At 40.8% G+C, this 19,030-nt stretch overlaps 1 protein-coding gene across 4 annotated transcripts in view; it reads right to left on the reverse strand.

The window, feature by feature from the left end:
- Positions 1 to 19,030, reverse strand: part of DCX (doublecortin) — a 412,950-nt gene that overhangs the window by 13,015 nt on the left and 380,905 nt on the right. For all 4 annotated transcript variants that reach the window (XM_070462136.1, XM_070462134.1, XM_020903545.2 and 1 more), the window contains one exon: positions 6,786 to 6,880. In XM_070462136.1, coding sequence (XP_070318237.1) covers positions 6,786 to 6,880 — 95 coding nt within the window. The remainder of the gene's footprint in view (positions 1 to 6,785; positions 6,881 to 19,030) is intronic.

Consider the following 19,030-nt stretch of genomic DNA (forward strand, 5'->3'; position numbering starts at 1 on the left):
GACTGACAGAATGGTTTTTAAAACATTCAGCTCTATGCTGTTTGAAAGAGACATAATTTATATTCAAAGACATAAATAAGTTGAAAGCAAAATGATGAGAAAGATTTATCATGCAGTTAGTAAGCAAAAGAGAGCTGGAGTGGCTTCTACTAATGTCAGAAAAAAACAGATTTTAAGGCAAAATCTGTTACTAGAGACAAAGAAGGACATTCATAATGATAAAATATAATTAAAACATATATGTGCTTTAACAACAGAATATCAACATACATGAAACAAAAATTACTGAATTAAAGTAAGGAATAAAGAATTCAACTGCAACGGTCAAAACTTCAATACCCCATCATTAGTAATGGATAGAATAAGTAGGCAGAAGACCAACAACGAAAGAGAAGACTTGAAAGACAGACACTACAAGAAATTACACATCTAACCTATTCTGTCCAACAACAGCAGAATACACTTTATTCTCAAGGTCCCATGTAACGTTCTACATGACAGATCATATGTTAGGCCATAGAATGAGTCTCAATAAATCTGAAAGGGTTTAAAATCATACACAGTATGTTCTACAACTACAGTGGAATTAAATCAGGAAGCAATAACAGAAGAAATTTGGGAAATTCACAAATATGTGGAAATTAAACAACACACTGCTGAATAGTCAGAAATCACAAAGGAAATTAGAAAATACAGTGAGATAAAGGGAAATGAAATCACAGTATACCAAAAGTTTTGGGAAGCAGCTAAAGCAGTGTTCAGAGGAAAATTTACATGAAATGTTCAGAATATGCTAACTCATAGAAACAGAGAGTAGATTAGTGGTACCAGAGGTGTGGGTGGAGGAGAAAGAGGCTGTGACTACTAATAGGCATAGGGTTTCTTTTGAAGGTGATGAATACATTCTTCCATAACTTTGTGATTATTCTAAAAGCCACTAAACTGGGCATTTTATTTAAAAAGGTGAATTTTATCTCAAAAACATGTTGTTCTAAAAAGTAGTACCTTTGGAAAATCCTTCACATTGACAATTGAATACTATATATTTCAAATTTACTTTTTAGTGTATTTGTTATAATGTTGTGTTAATTACTGCTGTATGGAAAAGTGACTCAGTTATACATATATTCTTTTTCATATTCTTTTCCATTATGGTTTATCACAGGATATTGAATATAGTTCCCTGTGCTATACAATAGGACCTTGTTGTTTATCCATTCTATATATACCAGTTTGCATCTGCTAATCCCAAACTCCCAATCTAACCCTCTCCCACCCCTCTGCCTTGGCAACCACCAGCCTGTTCTCTATGTTTCTGGTTCTGTTTCATAGATAGGTTCTAAATCTTGTTTATATGATTCCTGAGCAGGTAACCCTATACAGCAATATGCATATATCAGTATATAGTTTATACAGTAATATTCAGTGTACAAATGTACACTGTACATTGTAATGTTATGTACAAATGTAAAACACAGTTTTGTAGTAGTTTTGCTCTACGACTATATTGTGACCACTGATGAATTCCATAAATTTACACATAAATGCAAGTCCACTGTAGTAAAAAGAGCACAGGATTAAGAGCCAGGAGAACCGTCCTAAGCCTAACTTCCTCTTTCAGGATCTTTGCATCTATATCTGAAAATTGAGGAAGATGAAGACTATAAGATCTTTACGTTTCGTTCTAGCTCTAAAATTCTATAAAATATAACGTGGATCATTACATTTTGCTTTTCTCTAGTTATACAAAGCCAGGGGAGGGGAGGCAGTCACTGCCAAGTTAGTGAACTTCCTGGGCTGTCTTCAGGTCAGCACACAAGGGTCTTTTCATTATGGAAGTCACTTTGAGTCCCACTACACTGAACATTCAACCACTGGACTTCAGTGTAACTCTGAACCATTCATGTAATAGACACTTTAGTGTAGTTGGTTGGCTAGTGGAAATAATTATCTGAGAAGATTATTCCAGACTGTTATCTCAGAGGAAGAGGAGACAGGCCTGGGGTAGAAACGGGAGGCTATTCCACTTTCAGCTGCAGTGACTTGTAATGGGTGGGGTGAGACGCAGGCTATGGAGAAAATCCAGAGGACTAGGCCTAGGTATGAACTTCCGTACTTCTATCCTCCATCAATTTCTTTAGTATTCAAAATATATTTTCTTGTATGAGTAGAACACTGTTCAGGGAAAGAAATTATCTCAACATTCTGTTTTGTTGATTGATATGTAGAAATACAGAAACACACATATTGCTTAACAATACAAATAATTTGCACCTGAAATTCATTTGCTTAGTCCCCTGGAGCCCTACAGAACAAAATGTTTGTAACAAATACAGCTGTGCTGGCGATACTATTGCTTTAGAGAAAACAAAAACTTGGTCTCTGGTCCAAGAAGCTTATAGTCCAAAGGAAGTCAGAGAGGAGTTCTGAGAAACCTGGCTTCTAGTTTGGGTTTGCTTTTTCCCAAATGTGCCCTGTGCTTTTCTGATGGTGTGGCTTTGTTCTTGCTGATTTTTTTTTTTTTTTTTTGAAAGCTGGAATGCCCGTTCTCTTCACCAGCCATCAAAAGCCTACCCAGGCTTTAAGGTTCCACTTAAATGTCACTTGGTCTGTAAAGCTTTTCTGTCTCTCACTCTCCCACAGTTGGATGTCTTTCCTCCTCTCCTTTGTGCTCTTGCAGTTTTTTGTTCACTTTTGATTACACTTCCAAAATCCATTTAGAGTGGTGTCTATGATTTAAGGTTCAGGACCCTGCTTTATTCATCAAACTATCTCTCTAAGCACTTCCAGGATGACAGAAAAAAAAGAGTTTGGAAACACAGAGGATAATGTATATTTAAATAATGTTTGTTATGTTTTCAAATACTATGTCAAATACATTTTCCTTCAATCTCCAGGCAACTTGGCAAGCAAAATGCCTCCAAATTTAAAGCTAGGAGGGTGATCACTAATCTGGAAAAAATTTTTTAAATAAATGAAAAAGTTTCCCTGTGCTTCTAGGCATTTTGAACATCTTTAATATGGTGTGTGCGTGCTAAGTCACTTCAGCCATGTCTGACTCTTTGCGACCCTATGGACTGTAGCCCACAGGCTCCTCTGTCCATGGGATTCTCCAGGCAAGAATACTGGAGTGGGTTGCCATGCCTTCCTCCAGGGAGATCTTCCTGACCCAGGGATCAAACCCATATCTCTTATATCTCCTGCATTGGCAGGTGGGTTCTTTTACCACTAGCACCACCTGGGAAGCCCCCTTTTATATGGTAACTTCTCTGAAGTGTTGAATCATACTGGGGTTGTCTTTATGACTGGGCACCTTCTTTTTCTCATTTGTAAAATGGAAACACTAATCTGCCTTATCCCTTTTGCAGGGTTATCACAAGGGTAAATGAGAAAATGGCTATGCAAAAAAGATAAAGCAGGACGAAAATGCAAAATGTTGTTCTCATTAACTATACTAGGATTTACTTCATGTCCATATTACAGCATTTGAGTATTCGGACTTTGGCTAACCTCATCACAGCTGCATTAAAAAGGATTCTCCATGAGTTGCTTAAGAGGAGAAGCCAAGCAGCTGATTACAGCTTAGGGCCCTGCCACAGCCATCAAAAGTAACCAAAGGGCTGCTGGGACTTCAAGTTTGTTTCCAATTGCGCATAAGGAAAGTCATGGCCTCAGCCACCTGCTTCCTGTCTCCACCATGACTCACACCTTTCAGGTCCACTTGGATGCAATTTCGGATGAGATCTGCTTAGGCCCACTGCCCAAGGACCTCGATGGTGCTAAGGCTCAGGTAACTGTGAAAGGAGGAGCAAAAAGCTGAGCCTGAGCCCCAAGAGGACTGAGCCAAGGTCACAACACACTTTTTAGCTTATTTAGAAAAACCAATTTGTCCTCCATCACTGGTGGTGTAAGCATGAGGCTATTGTTTCTGATAGGATACACTGAGTAAGACACAACATCACTTCTATGACATTTCTGTCCCAAATGCACAGTCTGAATTTAACCACAAGGAAACATCAGACAAACCTAAATCGAAAGACATTTCACCAAATAATTAGCCTGTGCTCTTCACTTCTATAATATACTTCCCTAAAAGATTTTTGAAAAGACTCAAGAACCTTTCTGAATCAAAGAAGACTAAAGAGACATGACCACTGAGAGCAATGTGAGATCCTAGATTGGATCCTGGACCAAAAAAGGAAGGCTCTTGGGACAAGTGATAAAATTTGAATATGGATGAGAGAGCATTACAACCGTATTGAATCAATGCAAACTTCCTGATTTTACCATTGTACTATGGTTATGAAAGAAAATGTCCTTATTCTTAGGAAATACAGACTGAAGTATTTAGAGGTAAAAGAGCATGATGTATGCAACTTAATTTCAAATGGTTAAAAAATTTAGTAAAGTGTATGTGTGGTGGGGAGGGAGAAGACCCACAAAAATAAAGTAAGTGGGGAAAATATAAACAACTGGTGAGTCTTTATAAAGAGTATATAGAAGTTCTCTGTATTATTCTTGCAGCTGTTTAATTAGAAATATCAAAGTAAAAAGTTTAAAAATTTGTGAAAACTATACCAAAATCTAAGTGTTCTTTAAAGTTTGCTTTAGAAAATTATATAATTTATTACTTAATGTTGGTTTGCTTAACTGCCATAAAAAGGGCAGGTTGAAAAATAAGGTGATACACTGAAAACTCAATGATACAAAGAAAATAGTGAGGCTCTGACAAGGCTGCCACCTGTAGCTTATTCTAGTCCTTCAATGGTGAAATTTGTTTTTAGAATTGAGCCCAAAACAAAAGCAAAACAAAATACAATAAGCAATGTCCTCCTAAAGCCTAAAAACCCAACCAGAAGAAATGGTTTAGCAATGTACTCATCCAATGGGCTTATGGGTGGCGGGGCTTCAGCCTAAATGAACTGAACACATCAATTGAAAAGTGGAAGGACTCAAATGTATGGGCCAAATAGATGCCTAGACTTCCCCCCCACCCCAGCCCTTTGAGGAAGGTACTGGTGGAAAGTACTGGGATAGGTCACACTTCCCAGAAGGAAAGTAAGGGCAGAAATGCATGGAACAAAGACACAGTAGGAAACAGTGGAGCATCTCTATAAGGTTCTGTGTAGACAATTGAACAACCAAAGTAGGCTATTCCTCATTCTGGTATGTCCACACAAACAAGCCTTGTTGCTCAGAAGAATCACTGAAAGTTGACTGCTAAAGCAGTTCTCATCCATCTCACAATCTCTGGGTAACATTGCCTACACAGACAGTTCAGCAGATCCTCCTTTGTTAAAATCAAGTAGCTCAAGAGAACAATTCAAAGGTCCCAGCCAGGGTCACCACCAGAAGTTAAAAGAGTCATTAAAGGAATGGAATGAGCATTAGGAATTATGGCACAGGTAATGGCCGAGTTAACCAGGAAATTAAAATCCTGATGTAGAGAAAGGGAGATTTAAATGGGTGTCAGGTAGTGGTGTGCTGTTAAATGTGTAACGACCAGCTTTCTGTGTGAGAAAACAACAGCTCTGATTTATTGCATTTGCTGAATTCCATGGTGTAAATATTCCCATCATGGCTGAGCTCTAGTTGCCAGAGTTGGGAAATGGTGTACACAGTCAGCTCTCATGAGCTAGTGTAAACCGGCTCCAACAGACCAAGGGTCATAACCAGTCTTATGTCTGCTGCTGCCTAGCCATGTCACCCCAGTAAGTAACTTCACCATTCTGGGTCTTAATTTCCTCATGTGTAAAATATCAATCTCACAAGATCATTGAGAGAATCAAATGAAACAAATGTACCTGTGTCTCAGATCTCCTCTACACCGACCCTCTATAGTTCCGTGATGGAGCTGGCCACATTGGTGGCCTTTTGCCTTTCTCCATCTCATGCCAGGTCTTGTGAGCCAGGGGACGACAAGAGAATCCTAGAGGAAGCCACTCTATGGTGTGGTAATCAGAGCAGAGGGCTTCCCTGGTGGCTCAGCAGTAAAGAATCCACCTGCCAATGCAGGAGATGAGGGTTTGATCCCTGGGTCAGGAAGATCCCCTGGAGAAGGGAATGGCAACCTGCTCCAGTATTCTTGCCTGGAGAATTCCATGGACAGAGGAGCCTGGTGGGCTATGGTCCATGGGGTTGCAAAAGAGTTGGACATGACTTAGGGACTAAACAACAACAATCAGAGCAGAAACTATATCCATGTGGCCTGTGGTGAGGTGCAAGGCAATGGCCACTGCAGATTTTTGATACAGAAGAGATTTCTAGGTGGAAATCAGTTTGGAAAGTAGAGGTAGAGAATTTCTACAACGTCTATTATTTTAATGGTATATTTATTGGGGCTAATTTGGAGGTGTAAAGGGTGCCTAGGGTCAGTGCAATATATATATGCCCTCTCTTCCCATACTGTACCAGAATTGGCCTGGTCATGAAGAATACACAGTGAAATTAGGGTCTGTTCATATTTGAATGTCCCATGAATCTACAGGGAGTAGCTCAGGACTAACTTTCTTTATGACCTTTACTGGACCTAGGAACTTAAGTTGCCCTCAACACCCTATTCGCTGGGACAAAAGTTCAGTTCATCCCCTGGGCCATCATTTGGGTATTTGGGTCCTTCATACCTCTTCCTTTTGGTTAAATATAATTAGAATTAAACCAGGGGCCAGAAGAATAAATACAAGTGATTGGAAGCTTGACCCCTGCTGGGATTCCTGAGGCTTCAAGCTAATGGACCAAAAAGTCCAAGTGAAAGGGGGTTTAGTAAGGTATAAGAGACATAATACCTTGTGCTTCCGGAGGCTGCCAGGACTGGTGGGCGTAGAGATGGGAGACTGCTTAGACTTGGGGGTAGAGAGCTGGCTGCTGGAGGTTCCGTTTGCTAGCCCAAGGCAAGAGAAAAGGAAGGGAGAAAAATCAACAGCATACAAAGGAACACGTTATCCTTCCCCTCTGAAGACACTAAGAACATTCAAACGCGCTACACAGACGACCAAGTGATTTGATGAGTAGAACAAAGGTGAAAAGAAACACATTCCTCAGAAAGGCAAGAACTACAATCCTCAGTTAATTAGATCCCCTCGCGGTGCAAGGCGGTAATCCACCCCCCCTTCCTCCCCCCCACCCCCACCTCTTCCCAAGTGCTTCCAATTACAGGGGTCTGGTTCTTTTCAAACCTTTTTCATATTCATTCCCAAGTCTAACCCTAGCAACATCTCTGGAGGTAGTCCGGGAACATGTTACTTTGTTTCAATTTTATAAATGACATAAAAGCAAAGCATGAAGAAGTTATATGCCTCACCTTAAAGGGAAAGGCATGTGGGTGATTTTGGCATGTCCCCTTTGGTGGCAGATGATGTGGTAGTTGGAGGACAGCCCTATTATCTATCTCTTCCCCTCTCTATTTTCCTGCTCATCTTTCCCCCCACTCTCTCTTCCCTACCTCATTATGGGTGCAAAGAATAGAAGGAAAAAAGGAGAGAGAGAGAGCTAATTAGGAAGCAGAATGGAAAAGAAAATGGAGGAGAAACAGTGTGAAACATAAAGAGAGGTGCATACAGCAAAATGGGCAGAGGAGAGAATTGAGAATGAGAGAGAGAGAGAGACACACAAGAGGTTGCTAAGAAAGAGAAGAAGGAGGAAGTTTGAAATCAGGAGAAATGCTTACAGACAGAAAAAGGATGGTGGTATTAACCAGAGTCAGGGTGCATCCCCATTTGTCTCTAGTCAGTAAAATGCTGAAAATGAGATGATTTCGTATTTAACATCTCTATATTCCATTGTTGTTGCAAATTGCCTTATATTCCCTTGCTGACCAGATTTTTTAAAGATCCAATCATGTAAAAAGAAATGTGGTGCATTGAAGTGTAACAATTAAACAGCTTTCAAAGGGAATTCATGTTCAGACATCTCATGTTTAAGTTAATTTATTTTAAAATCTAAGGACCTACATTGTTCCTCAGATATTCTGAAATGTGCTTTTAAAAAAAGGCAAATATCCAAAGGGCATTAGGGGGAGAGGGGAGGAGAAGAGAAAGAGGAGGAAGGGAAGACAGGAGAGAGCCAGTAGAGAGGAAGAGAAACACACAGAGAGAATAGGAAATTGAAAAAGTTGAGCAGGAAGATGACCTGAGAGTGTTGCTGTTGATCCCACAAGTAAAGCTTAAACTGATGTATCATGAATATTTCCTGAAGATATACTTCCTCTGCACCACTCTGGTAATGTTTCCCTAGGTTCTGGAGCCTTCATATCAACTATAGAGATGAAAGAGACATCAGTGTGGTGGTAGCTGAATTTATCCAAGTGCAAGTGAGCTGAAAAATGGGCACTTAGGCATCCACCGTCTGGTTTTACCTGTGTATTAACTTGTCTTTAACCCACTCACTGAGAGGCCTTTCTCCCTGTCAGGGTTTCCTGGGAGTCATTCATTCAATTGGCCAGTGGTTCCAAAGTACTTTCTCTAAACCGAGCCAAGAACTAGACACTGGGGTTTCAGAGGTGAGTAAGTCACTTCAAATGGGGAGGCAGGTAAGAATACTGTAGAATAAGTGCTATGACAGAGCCAGAGGTGTTATTGGAGCCCAGGGAAGTAGGATGCAAACAAGATGAGGCAACACCTGAAAAAAGTCTGGAGAGATGACTCTGGAATAGACAAATCTATTTTGATTAGATATTTAGACAGATTAGATAGCAGATATTTAGACAGAAGGTCTGGTAGATCAATGGTTGCCAGAGGCAGGCCAGCAGGAAGCAAGGAGGCTGGAATGGAGAGGGTCTGCTAACAGGTACAGGGTTTCTTGGCAAGGGGTGGATAAAGATGTTCTGGCATTAAATAGTGATGGTTGTTGTACAACTTTATAACTAAACTATCAACATCCACTGAATTGTACATTTTAACTGAGTGGATTGTTTGTTATGTGAATTATATCTCAATAAAGCCATTAAGAGAAGAGGAATTGGAGCTAGTTAGGCAGAGAGGGTAGAAAGGGTAGTCAAGATCAGAATTTCACCGGGAGGGGCAAAAGGAATGGTAGTGTGAAAGAATACAGTACGTTTACAGAAGTACAAACAGCTCCAAATGGCTCCAGCATACGTGCCAGCAGTGAGTTCTGAGAGATGAGACTGGAGTTGAGGATAAAGACCAGACCCTGGGGGCCTCTTGTGTTAAGTTTTGGTTTGATGTGTGAAAGAAATCATACATTTGATACGTCACAAGTTTGAGACCATCAAAGTTACATTTAAAAACGGACTCCAGTTCTGGTGGGTGGACTGGATTAGGGTGGGGTAAAGGTGGAAGCAAAGAGATTGGTTGAAAGACAATGCATTCATCCAGGTGACAGGTGGTGATAGCTTAAATTAAAGCACTGGAGAGGTGAAGCATGGACTGGGAGAAGAAAAGAGACCTAGAGGTCAGGCAAACTTAGGGTGTTATGTACACATTCGATGCAACAAGCCACCCAAAAAGGAACATGACTTGTACCAAATAGCACAGGGACTGGGGGAGGTGGGCTTTGCCAGGGCACTAGGCTTTCAGGTGAATAAAAGGGACACTTTGGAAAAAGCAAGAGTCTATGGAGACACAATGTGGCGAAGGAGTCAATTACTCTGCAGGAAAAGGGAGTTACTATACCACCTGCAGTACCTCGGGGTCTCCAAGCAGGACCTGGCCCCCTAGAATTCAAGATGCAGAGCAATCTTGGTCATGAATGTGAACTGACATAATGCAAGTCTTCCAAAAGAGCCCTGACCTCAGCCAGGAAGTCTCAAAGATGTAGGTATCCCCAGGTAAGTTCTGCCATTTTGTTCTACACGGTTGCTGTGTCCTTGGGCAAGCAAGTTTCCCAGCGTTTGTCAGCCATGCTACAAGAGGATGGCTACTATACTTCCAGTGTGAAAACTGTCCTTTTTACCTACCCTCTTGTCTAGCTTCTTACCTGAGAGTGAGCCCACTGGTCTTGCCAAAATGTGGGACATTATTAACCATAGCATGTCCGCATGGGAATCGATTCCCACTTATTGGCTGTAGAGCTGCACACACAGGTGTTTTTTTTTTCTTTTCAATTTCCAGTTCTTTTCTCAGCATTTTCTGTAACTCTCTCACCCCAGTTTTAGAGCACTGAAGTTCCATCTATACCTCTCACTAGTCTCTGTATGTCTATGTATGTTTATGTATGTTCCACTGCCACTCTCCCAATCAATCCATCCCCAGATCAATCTTAAGCTACCTGCAAATAAAGGATTTAATTTTGTCATCAACATTCAATAAGCGTTTTGAAAATCAGTTTTTAATCATTTAACTACAATTAACAATTTAATTGTTGGGGAAAAAAAAGCAGACACTTTCCCAGACTTTCCTGATGGAATCAAACCCAAAGATGGACACAGAGCAATGAGAAAATGTAAACACGTACAGGCAAAGGTCCCCCTGGAGTAGGAAATGGCAACCTGCTCCAGTATTCTTGCCTGGAAAATTCCATGGACAGAGGAGCCTGGCAGGCTACAGTCCATGGGGTCACAAAGAGTCAGACATGACTGAGAACACACAGCACACAACTCAGGCAAAGGTCAATTCCCTACAAGCTGAAGGAGCTCCTACGTTTACAGAGGACGTAAAACATATTCTTATATGCATTTCTTCTATGGGTTCTGTGGGAAAAAAAATCTGGAAGGGTGCCATTTGACTTGAATTATGAAGCCAATTCATATAAATGTCAAGTAAAAAGAAGTAGCAGGAAAAGATGAAAATAGGGTCTGATGAACCGTGCATAGTCTGGGATTGGCAAATCCACATGGAAGGCTGTCACACATCATTTTGAGAGTGACTGGAAATAACACCAGTTTGATAACCCTCATTTTTCCTTTATTCTGCTCAGACATCTTTAGCTCCTGTCTCTGAGGTTCCATTTCTCAGCTGCAATTTGAGAATGTACTGGGGGAGTCTTCACCATCTTTTACTGGTCTCTCTCATTTCCCTTCTCATAACCACAGCCTCACTGTGGTCATCTTTTATTTACTCATATTCCAAATCCTTTCATCCCTTTCTTCTCATTGTACAGTTCATTTTTACGCCTCTACAACAAGGCACATCAGGAACTTTTCAACCTTCTAGGCTGCTTTAACAATCTTATCAATAAAAACCGGGATAATAATGCTTATTGTGTGTCTGTGATAAGCCAGGAACTCTTTTCTCTCTTTCTAGTCTCTCACTCTCTGTCTCTCTGTCTCTCTCTCTCTCACACACACACAACCTCATCTAGTCATATTCTAATTTCTGATGGGGAAACAGAGGTTTGTTCCAGTTAGAGACAGCAAATCCTATGTACAGGATTTGAACACAGGTCTTTCTGATTCCAAAGCCTATGTATGTTTTGGTTTGTTTTCAGTTTTTGCTACATTGTTCTTCCCTTTTCACACTTTGCTCCTGGGGGGCCTTCCTATGACAGCTTTCTGACATGGGGTAGGAAGGAGGGAGAAGAGTTGTGGCAGAGAAAAAAAAGAAAGAAATAGGAGCACATAGAAGCAGACACCAGAGCTTATATCCATCTTCTAGGCTTTTTATCCTACTCGATCTAGTTTAGATTGGAAAGTGATTAGCAAGAGCTATCTTTCATTCACTCTGCCAACATTCATAGACAATGTCATGAAACAATAGCAGAGAGAGCAGCCAGCCAGGCATGTAACTACCCTCATGCCACAGAATCCTCTGAGAAGATGGTATCTGCGCTCTGTCTGCCACTTCCCTCAGCTATGCAGCATAATTGCCAAGCTTGGCTTGGCACAATCTTGGCTTACTAGCTTCTCTGAAGGCTCATGCCTGCCCATTTCCCAGTGCTTGTCTTTAAATCCTTGGCTTCCTTAGAATGGAATAAGACAAGCCCAAACAAAAGATGGTGGGTAAGGTAGCTAAGTTGAATTAACTAGATTTACAGGGACTTAAATGTGTAGGGGAATAGGAGCTCCCAGGAGTCAAGAACAAGGTAGAGGGAGTAAGTTCCCAAAGAACAAGGAGAAATTTCAGTTTCTGGCATGGGTGGCCAAGGACAGAGTATGGTCACCAGCCTGGCAAGTTGATGCTGAGCTCTTGGACTCTGAATTCCCTTGTCTGGAGGCTGGACTGATTCCTGGAAATCAAGATGCAATCGTGTGAAAGGTGGGTGTAAGTTGCCCCAGGTACAGCGATTAAAGATTTGTCTGGGCAATGAGTTAAACAAGTCATTTACTTTCTGGGTTCAAATTCGCAAGGTACAGGAAGAAAAAGGTCAGTTTGACATGTGCTTTTCACCCAGTCTTTGGCTGGGGAGTAAACTGATTTGATATTCATTCTCACTTAGCTCTGGCTTTTCCCTGCCATTTGAATCTCCACATTTGAGCTCAACTCAAAATCAAGTCTGCTGGTTTGGGTTTGAGGTCTATTTTGAAATACTGCTCACTGAAAAGAAATAATCCAGTCTACAAAAAAAAGCCATGACAATCATTTCAGAGCCACGTTGAAAACAGCAGATGTATTTCTACAATTGTTTTCAAAGCATTTTGCACTATATGAATTCACATGACTCTCCTGATAACCCCAAGAGATGGTAGCCAGGAATAATGGTCTCCTTTTAATCACAAGAAGAGCCTCAGAGAGTTTAGGACTTGCTTAAAGGGGATAAATAAACTGCTTCTTCTTAATGGATGGTGGACTTCAGGATTTGCTTACAGATTTATTTCAAAATTCCCCCAAAGTTAGCATATCACATACCACCATGATTTTAGTGATTGGTTCTCTGTCTTGTCTTTTCTAATTTCCTAATGTCTTGAAGAGGGAGATCTCAATATACAGTTCAGTCACTTCCTCGTTCTTTTCTCATATTGAGATGCTCAAATGTTCCTTCATTCCAGTCCAAAGACACCCTGGTTTCTTCCTACTTATACAGGGAGGTTTTCTGGAAGGCCATCCAAGTAGAACCAAGGTGGTTTCAACTTACTTCAGAACAAGGCCAAGAGACTGAGCCTGTGGTTTTCATACATTCATTCCAAAGAGCCCTTGGGCGGGGTGTGTGGATTGGTTTGGCTAATTATTTCTGCTCAGTGGGAAAGCTTTTGTCCCTCTCCCCAGACTCGTCTAATAGGGAAGCAAAAACTTAAGGGCCCAAGAAGAGTTTTTCACTGATTTGATCACAAGCCTGGTTCTCAGGCCAAATTCAATCATAGGTTGTAAGACACTGTAACTTCAGAAGTTGGAATTTGAATTTTAAATCAATTCCCTATAGAGTCTTGGACAGCATGCAGTGGTGAATCTTTTAAATAAAGGAGAGAAGTAAGAGTCTTCCCTATAGCAAAACAAAAAAATGTGTACCCATTTCTGCACTATTTTGACACAGATCAGTTTCCTTCAAGAAGAGGACAACTGTAAGAAGACTGATAGATGTGCCAGGATCATTTCCTCAGACTTGATAATGCTGACAATATTTATTTCCAGTTGAAGGTGGTTTTGCTGAGAACATGTTTCTGGTGGAGCAAGCCTGTTGTCAACACTCCCAGTTTTATGGGGCAGGAACTAGAAAAAAACTACACTGCCCTTAATCTGTGAAAAGAATATATGCTTTGGAATCAGTCAGGGTTTTAAACCCTGGCTTAGCCATTTCTTAGATGTGTGACCTCAGGTGGAACCTACCTTCTGTGAGTCTGTTTCCTCATCTGTAACATTTGAATAAAAATAATGCCGATGCCAATTCTTGTTGTTTTGAGCATTACATGACATACTACATAGAAAACGCTTAGCCAAGTGCCTTAGCAGATAGAGAGGGCTCAATAATGACATCTTCCATTGCTATTACTACTGCCACTACTAGAAATGGAAGGAATTGAAGCATTGAGTTAGGAAATCCCCTTCCACGGTGGGTGATTCATCAACTTATGGAGGCTGAGGACTAATTCTTTGGCTAGCAGGTCAGACATTAGAAGACTGAAGTTTTCCCGAGTGAAGCCCATTATTTTTTATTTTTGCATGTTATGGCCATGCTCCCCAAAGCAGAGCACTTGGTTCTCGACTCTCTCAGCAGTACCATGGGGGTGGGATGGTCAATGAACTCCATGTGGAACCAATGAAGGTATCGGAGCAGATAAGTTATACAATGGCTATGCTTTAGGATGAAAAATGTGGTGTCACCACAGCAAATGCCTAAGTGGATAGAGATTTGAAGCAGAGATACTATGTAAGAGTATGTTGAGCAATTCAGGCATCAGGTGATGAGGGAAAGGAAGAGATTTTTTGTGAGAAAGGTGAAGATGGTTTAAAGGTTCAACAACAACAACAGGAACAGGATATGGTAGACATGAAGGATTGAAGAGTGGGAAGAGTCAAAGATAATGCCAAGGTGCTGGGTCTAGGGAATAGAATTGATTCTATTGTCAGGGAGTTGGGGAAGGGAAATATTTTTGATTTGTAGACACATTGCATTTGGCACATGGAGGCAGAATTGTCTGGTCAGCATTCATGGCGCTGATATCCAGAAGGAAGGTGGGGGCTGGAGATGTAGATTTAACGGCAGCCTGTCTGTACCTCAATGTGCTATATTCATTACTACCTCTGCTCTTTTGTTCATGTTTTCTCTGCTGCCAGAAATATCCACTTCTTTATCAGCTGAAATCTTCCTTCAAGTCCCAGTTCTTTCAGGAAGCCTTAACACCCTAGCCCACAGTAAACTCACTTTCCCACAAACTCCAATACTTCCAACAGCACTTACTGCCTGTGTCTCTTACGCACTCGGCATCTAAACAAATCATTATCATTAAGTCTCATTTTCAGCACCACAGTTCAATGGTTAAATTGTAGAGTGTGGAGCCAGATTGCCTGGGTTCAAACCCCAGCTCTACTACTTACTAGCTGTGTGGTCCTGGGTAGGTCAGTCCACTTCCATATGCCCTAGTTTCTTCATGAGCCAAATGGGGATAACAGCTACCTCATAAGGTTGTTGTAGGAATTAAATTAGTTAATACATGTAAAATTATTAGAATGGTTGCTTGGCACATAACTATATAAGTATTTGTAAATAAAAATTTTTATACTGCACCAAAAATTTGGAGAATCACTTGTATTTAAACACAAATCCCAGGGTGCAACAGGTTGCTAGGGCTCCTACTGCAGGGACATGGGTCAACACCACTACATCCCATGGTCTATGGTGTGCTCAGGGCCCCCATTATACTGCTTCTCCAACCATTTCCTAAGCAGTGGAAAAATAGGACAGTTCTTCCACTTCAACTAGACATAAGCTGTGGTGTTAGAAAGAACCAGAATGGGGGAGGCGGTAAGGGAAGTTTTTTCTCTTCCTATGGCCTCACCAAGGGCACAGACAAAGGGCAGCACTTACCCTTGGGTGGACAGGAGGGGAGCTGATGGAGGGTCTATGATAGGCACTGGAAACAAAGGTGCTTAGTTTATGGCTATGTTCTATGCTGCACAAAGAGGATGTCACACATACCACCCCCACCTCCGCCTCCCCACAGCCCTTTTCTGAAAGCTGAGGAAGGTAGAAGGAGCAGAGAGGCAAGGGCCATCCAAGAAAGACTGTTTATTCACCACTCCGGAGCTTCTACACCCTGCCTCAAGGACAAGGCAAGGATTGTTTGCATGGGAGTCAGGAGAGCTGAGCTCTCATTCTTGAGTAGTAAATAGATATTGGGAAGACTGCAAGATTTACTGAACCTCTTTATATCTTAGTTCTCCAATCTAAAAAAAAAACAACTGGATAATTTTCTTTTCCCAACTTAATTTATGGTGCTATTATGAGTGACAACTGAGATGATGGATTTGGAAATATTTTGCAAAGTGCAGAGCATTTACGTCATGTAAAAGATCATTATCTTGAACTTCTCTCAGATGCAGAAGAAGGATATTGTGTGTTGAAGACCTCCTGGAGAAGGAAATGGCAACCTACTCCAGTATCCTTGCCTGGAAAATTCCATGGACCGAGGAGCCTGGCAAGGCAGGTTATAGTCTACGGGGTTGCAAAGAGTCGGACATGACTGGGCAACAGAGCCCACACACAGTCACTGTGGCAAGTGAGCATTTGAAGTGTGGCTAGTCAATTGAGGTGTACTGTAAGTATAAAATACAATCCCATTTCAATGAATGTAAAATATCTCAATAATTTATTACATTGGTTACATGACAAAATGATAAGATTTTGGATGTATTAAATAAAATAAATTATCAAAATTAATTTCACCTGTTTCTTTGATCTTAACTGTGGCTATTAGAAAATTTTAAATTACATACAAAGCTTGCATTTTATTTTTATTGGACTGAGTTGGTACATCCAGACAGTTACATTCAGGACGGTCAGAGCATTCAGTTTCCTCCAGCTTAGTCAACCCAAAGCAGCCTGATTAGTTCAGAAGAGAAGGACTCCCGGATACAATACTCCCATGGACATCCTCCTTCTAACCTGGCTGTTTTGTGGTCCTTGACCTCCCCTTTTAAAAGATGTATATTTTGGTAGAGAAGACATTCATTCTAGGGAATTTGGGAACAGGGAAGATTTGACTTTCAGGAATAGGTGCTCATAGGTTGGGAGACGAAGGGTGGGGAACATTGGGTTGCTACAACAATGACTTACTGTTGAAGAATAGCAAACCAATTATCACATTATAATCCTCTCAGCCTACCAGGGTGGGTAATTAGCTTTTTTGGAGGCTCCTCAAAAAAAGAAAGAAAAAAAAAAGATTCCTTCCCAGCATCTGGCTGAATTTGTCCTTTTAATTCAATTCAATTCAATCCAATTGGGAGGTAGTTGCATAAAGAAGAAATTAACACATTAAAGGCTGAAATAAAAATAGAGAGAGATGTGCAGAAACCTCTTCCTTTAGTTCTGAAGCCAGGCTTACCTTTGCCCGTCATATGGCAAGTCCTGGGTTAATCAAAATGGAGCACTGCATAAACTTCCTTCACACATTCCACAGGAGTCCTCTGGGCTCAGGTTTCACCTGCTTTCCACACAGTCCTTTGCCCTACTTTAAAGACAAGCTTGGCTAATGGGACTTATATTCTCAGAGTCCATCAGCTCTGCCCAGCGAGAATGAGAGCTCCTTAATAGCTATATTATATAGACAATCAAATTTTTCCTTAACTCAAGTTTAGGCTTAGCAACAGACATCCCATTTGGGGCAATACTGCCATCAGTATTGGCAGGCAGGAGTGGGGACTGAACTCGAGGGGAATAAAGTAGAAAGATTTTGATTTATTCATGGGCAGAAGAGGAAAGAGACAACTTAAACACTAAGGAACAAAGAATCAAATTATGATGTAAATTACAGACCAAATAGCATCAATTTACTAAACCTCAATTCAAACTGAACCCAGATATTAACTGAATCATGAATTGGACTATACATATATATATATATGTGTGTGTGTGTGTGTGTGTGTGTGTGTGTGTTTGCAAAGCTAGAAAACTTGTTCAAACCAAACTCAAACCTACATATTTTCTAATGAACTAGAACATCAAAACATTCCTTTAACTGAACCTAAATGAGCCAATGTTCCATTTGGTTTGAATCCCGACTAAAGAGGAACATTTTTGGCTTTCATTTGCCATCAAAGGAAGGTAGTTAAAATTCCCTGGAAATGGCCTATCTTCCACAACCTTTAGTTACTCAGGCTAAATGAAGAAATGTGGATCCATCCACAAATCTCAGATCTAAGACAGACTGACAGAGAACAGAAAAAGGGCAGTATTACCAAGTCCTAAAAAAGAACAAAGAATTTCAGCCCCACCCAATGCCATTATTCTTTAAGTAAGTAAGTAAGTGTTAGTCGCTCAGTTGTGTCCAACTCTTTGCAACCCCATGAACTGTAAGCCTGCCAGGCTCCTCTGTCCATGGAATTCTCAGGCAAGAATACTGGAGTGGGTAGCCATTCCCTTCTCCAGGGGATCTTCCTGACCCAGGGATCAAACCCAGGTCTCCTGCATTGCAGGCAGATTCTTTACACCTAAGCCCCTAAATTAATCTGTATATGTTTCTTGCTGACAGCTCAGAAAACCCTGATGCTTTATGAAAAACTGTGTATTGTCTATAGCTCATCCTTCTTATTATCTAATTCTGTGGAATCTGTTTTACAACTCTGGAAATAACTGATAACCGTGGAGAATGATTTTTGTCTAGACGTGCAAGTTCTGTCTTATCCAAAATGGGAGCCAAGTCTTAGAGAAGGTAAGAAACTTGAACCAAGTCACAAAGCTGGGAAGTGGTAGAGTTGGGTTTTCCTAGAGGGATGTCTTTCTTTCCTCTTCCATATCCTATCCCCCTACACCTCCCAGCTTGGAATGGTCCTGAGTGAGGAGGTGGTGGAAAAGGGAAAATGGGTATGTCAACTCCAAACTTTACCTGAAGTACTGGTTTGCCTGAGATTGGCTTTATCTCTGTGGAATGTTCACTGAGTGGGTGTCCTAGTCTTGACCCTAAACTCCCTTTTACCCTTTGGGGCTGAAAGCATGTGGAGGCCCTAAACACATCATCTAAGATGAGCTCAAATGTTCTGAAAATTGCCAGAACATGAAGGCTGGCTAGACTAGAGTTTGACTTCACTTATGTTCATGAACTATCTGAAATGAAGATTTAAATTCTCTCTACTGAGGATACCACTTTAGATTTTTTTTTTACTGGTAAGAAACAGGGGCTGTTAGTAATTCTGATGCCAAATAAGGTCCCATTTTCCTACCTCAAATTGGTTACTTTGTTTATCTTGTATGTATGAGTGCATCCTCATTCCTTCTCTTTAGCAAGGGAGTTCTAAAAGAACTCAGAGTTCAAGACCTAAGAATAGGTCTTGCCTGCCTAAGCCTACCTTGGGATCTATTAAAACTCAATTTAATATATGTTCCTTGAGTCTTAAATGCATTCCTTCTTTGTCTCAAACACATTAGACTCAGTGAGGTGCATATATTTTAGAAGGGAAATTCTATAGGTAGCATGCTGGAGATCAATTATTTGACGTATGTGTAAACTATGTTTAATTACAGGTGGTCATATTCATGTGTGCTGGGT

The sequence above is a fragment of the Odocoileus virginianus genome, unplaced genomic scaffold, assembly GCF_023699985.2.
Source record: "Odocoileus virginianus isolate 20LAN1187 ecotype Illinois unplaced genomic scaffold, Ovbor_1.2 Unplaced_Scaffold_1, whole genome shotgun sequence".
NCBI lineage: Eukaryota > Metazoa > Chordata > Mammalia > Artiodactyla > Cervidae > Odocoileus > Odocoileus virginianus.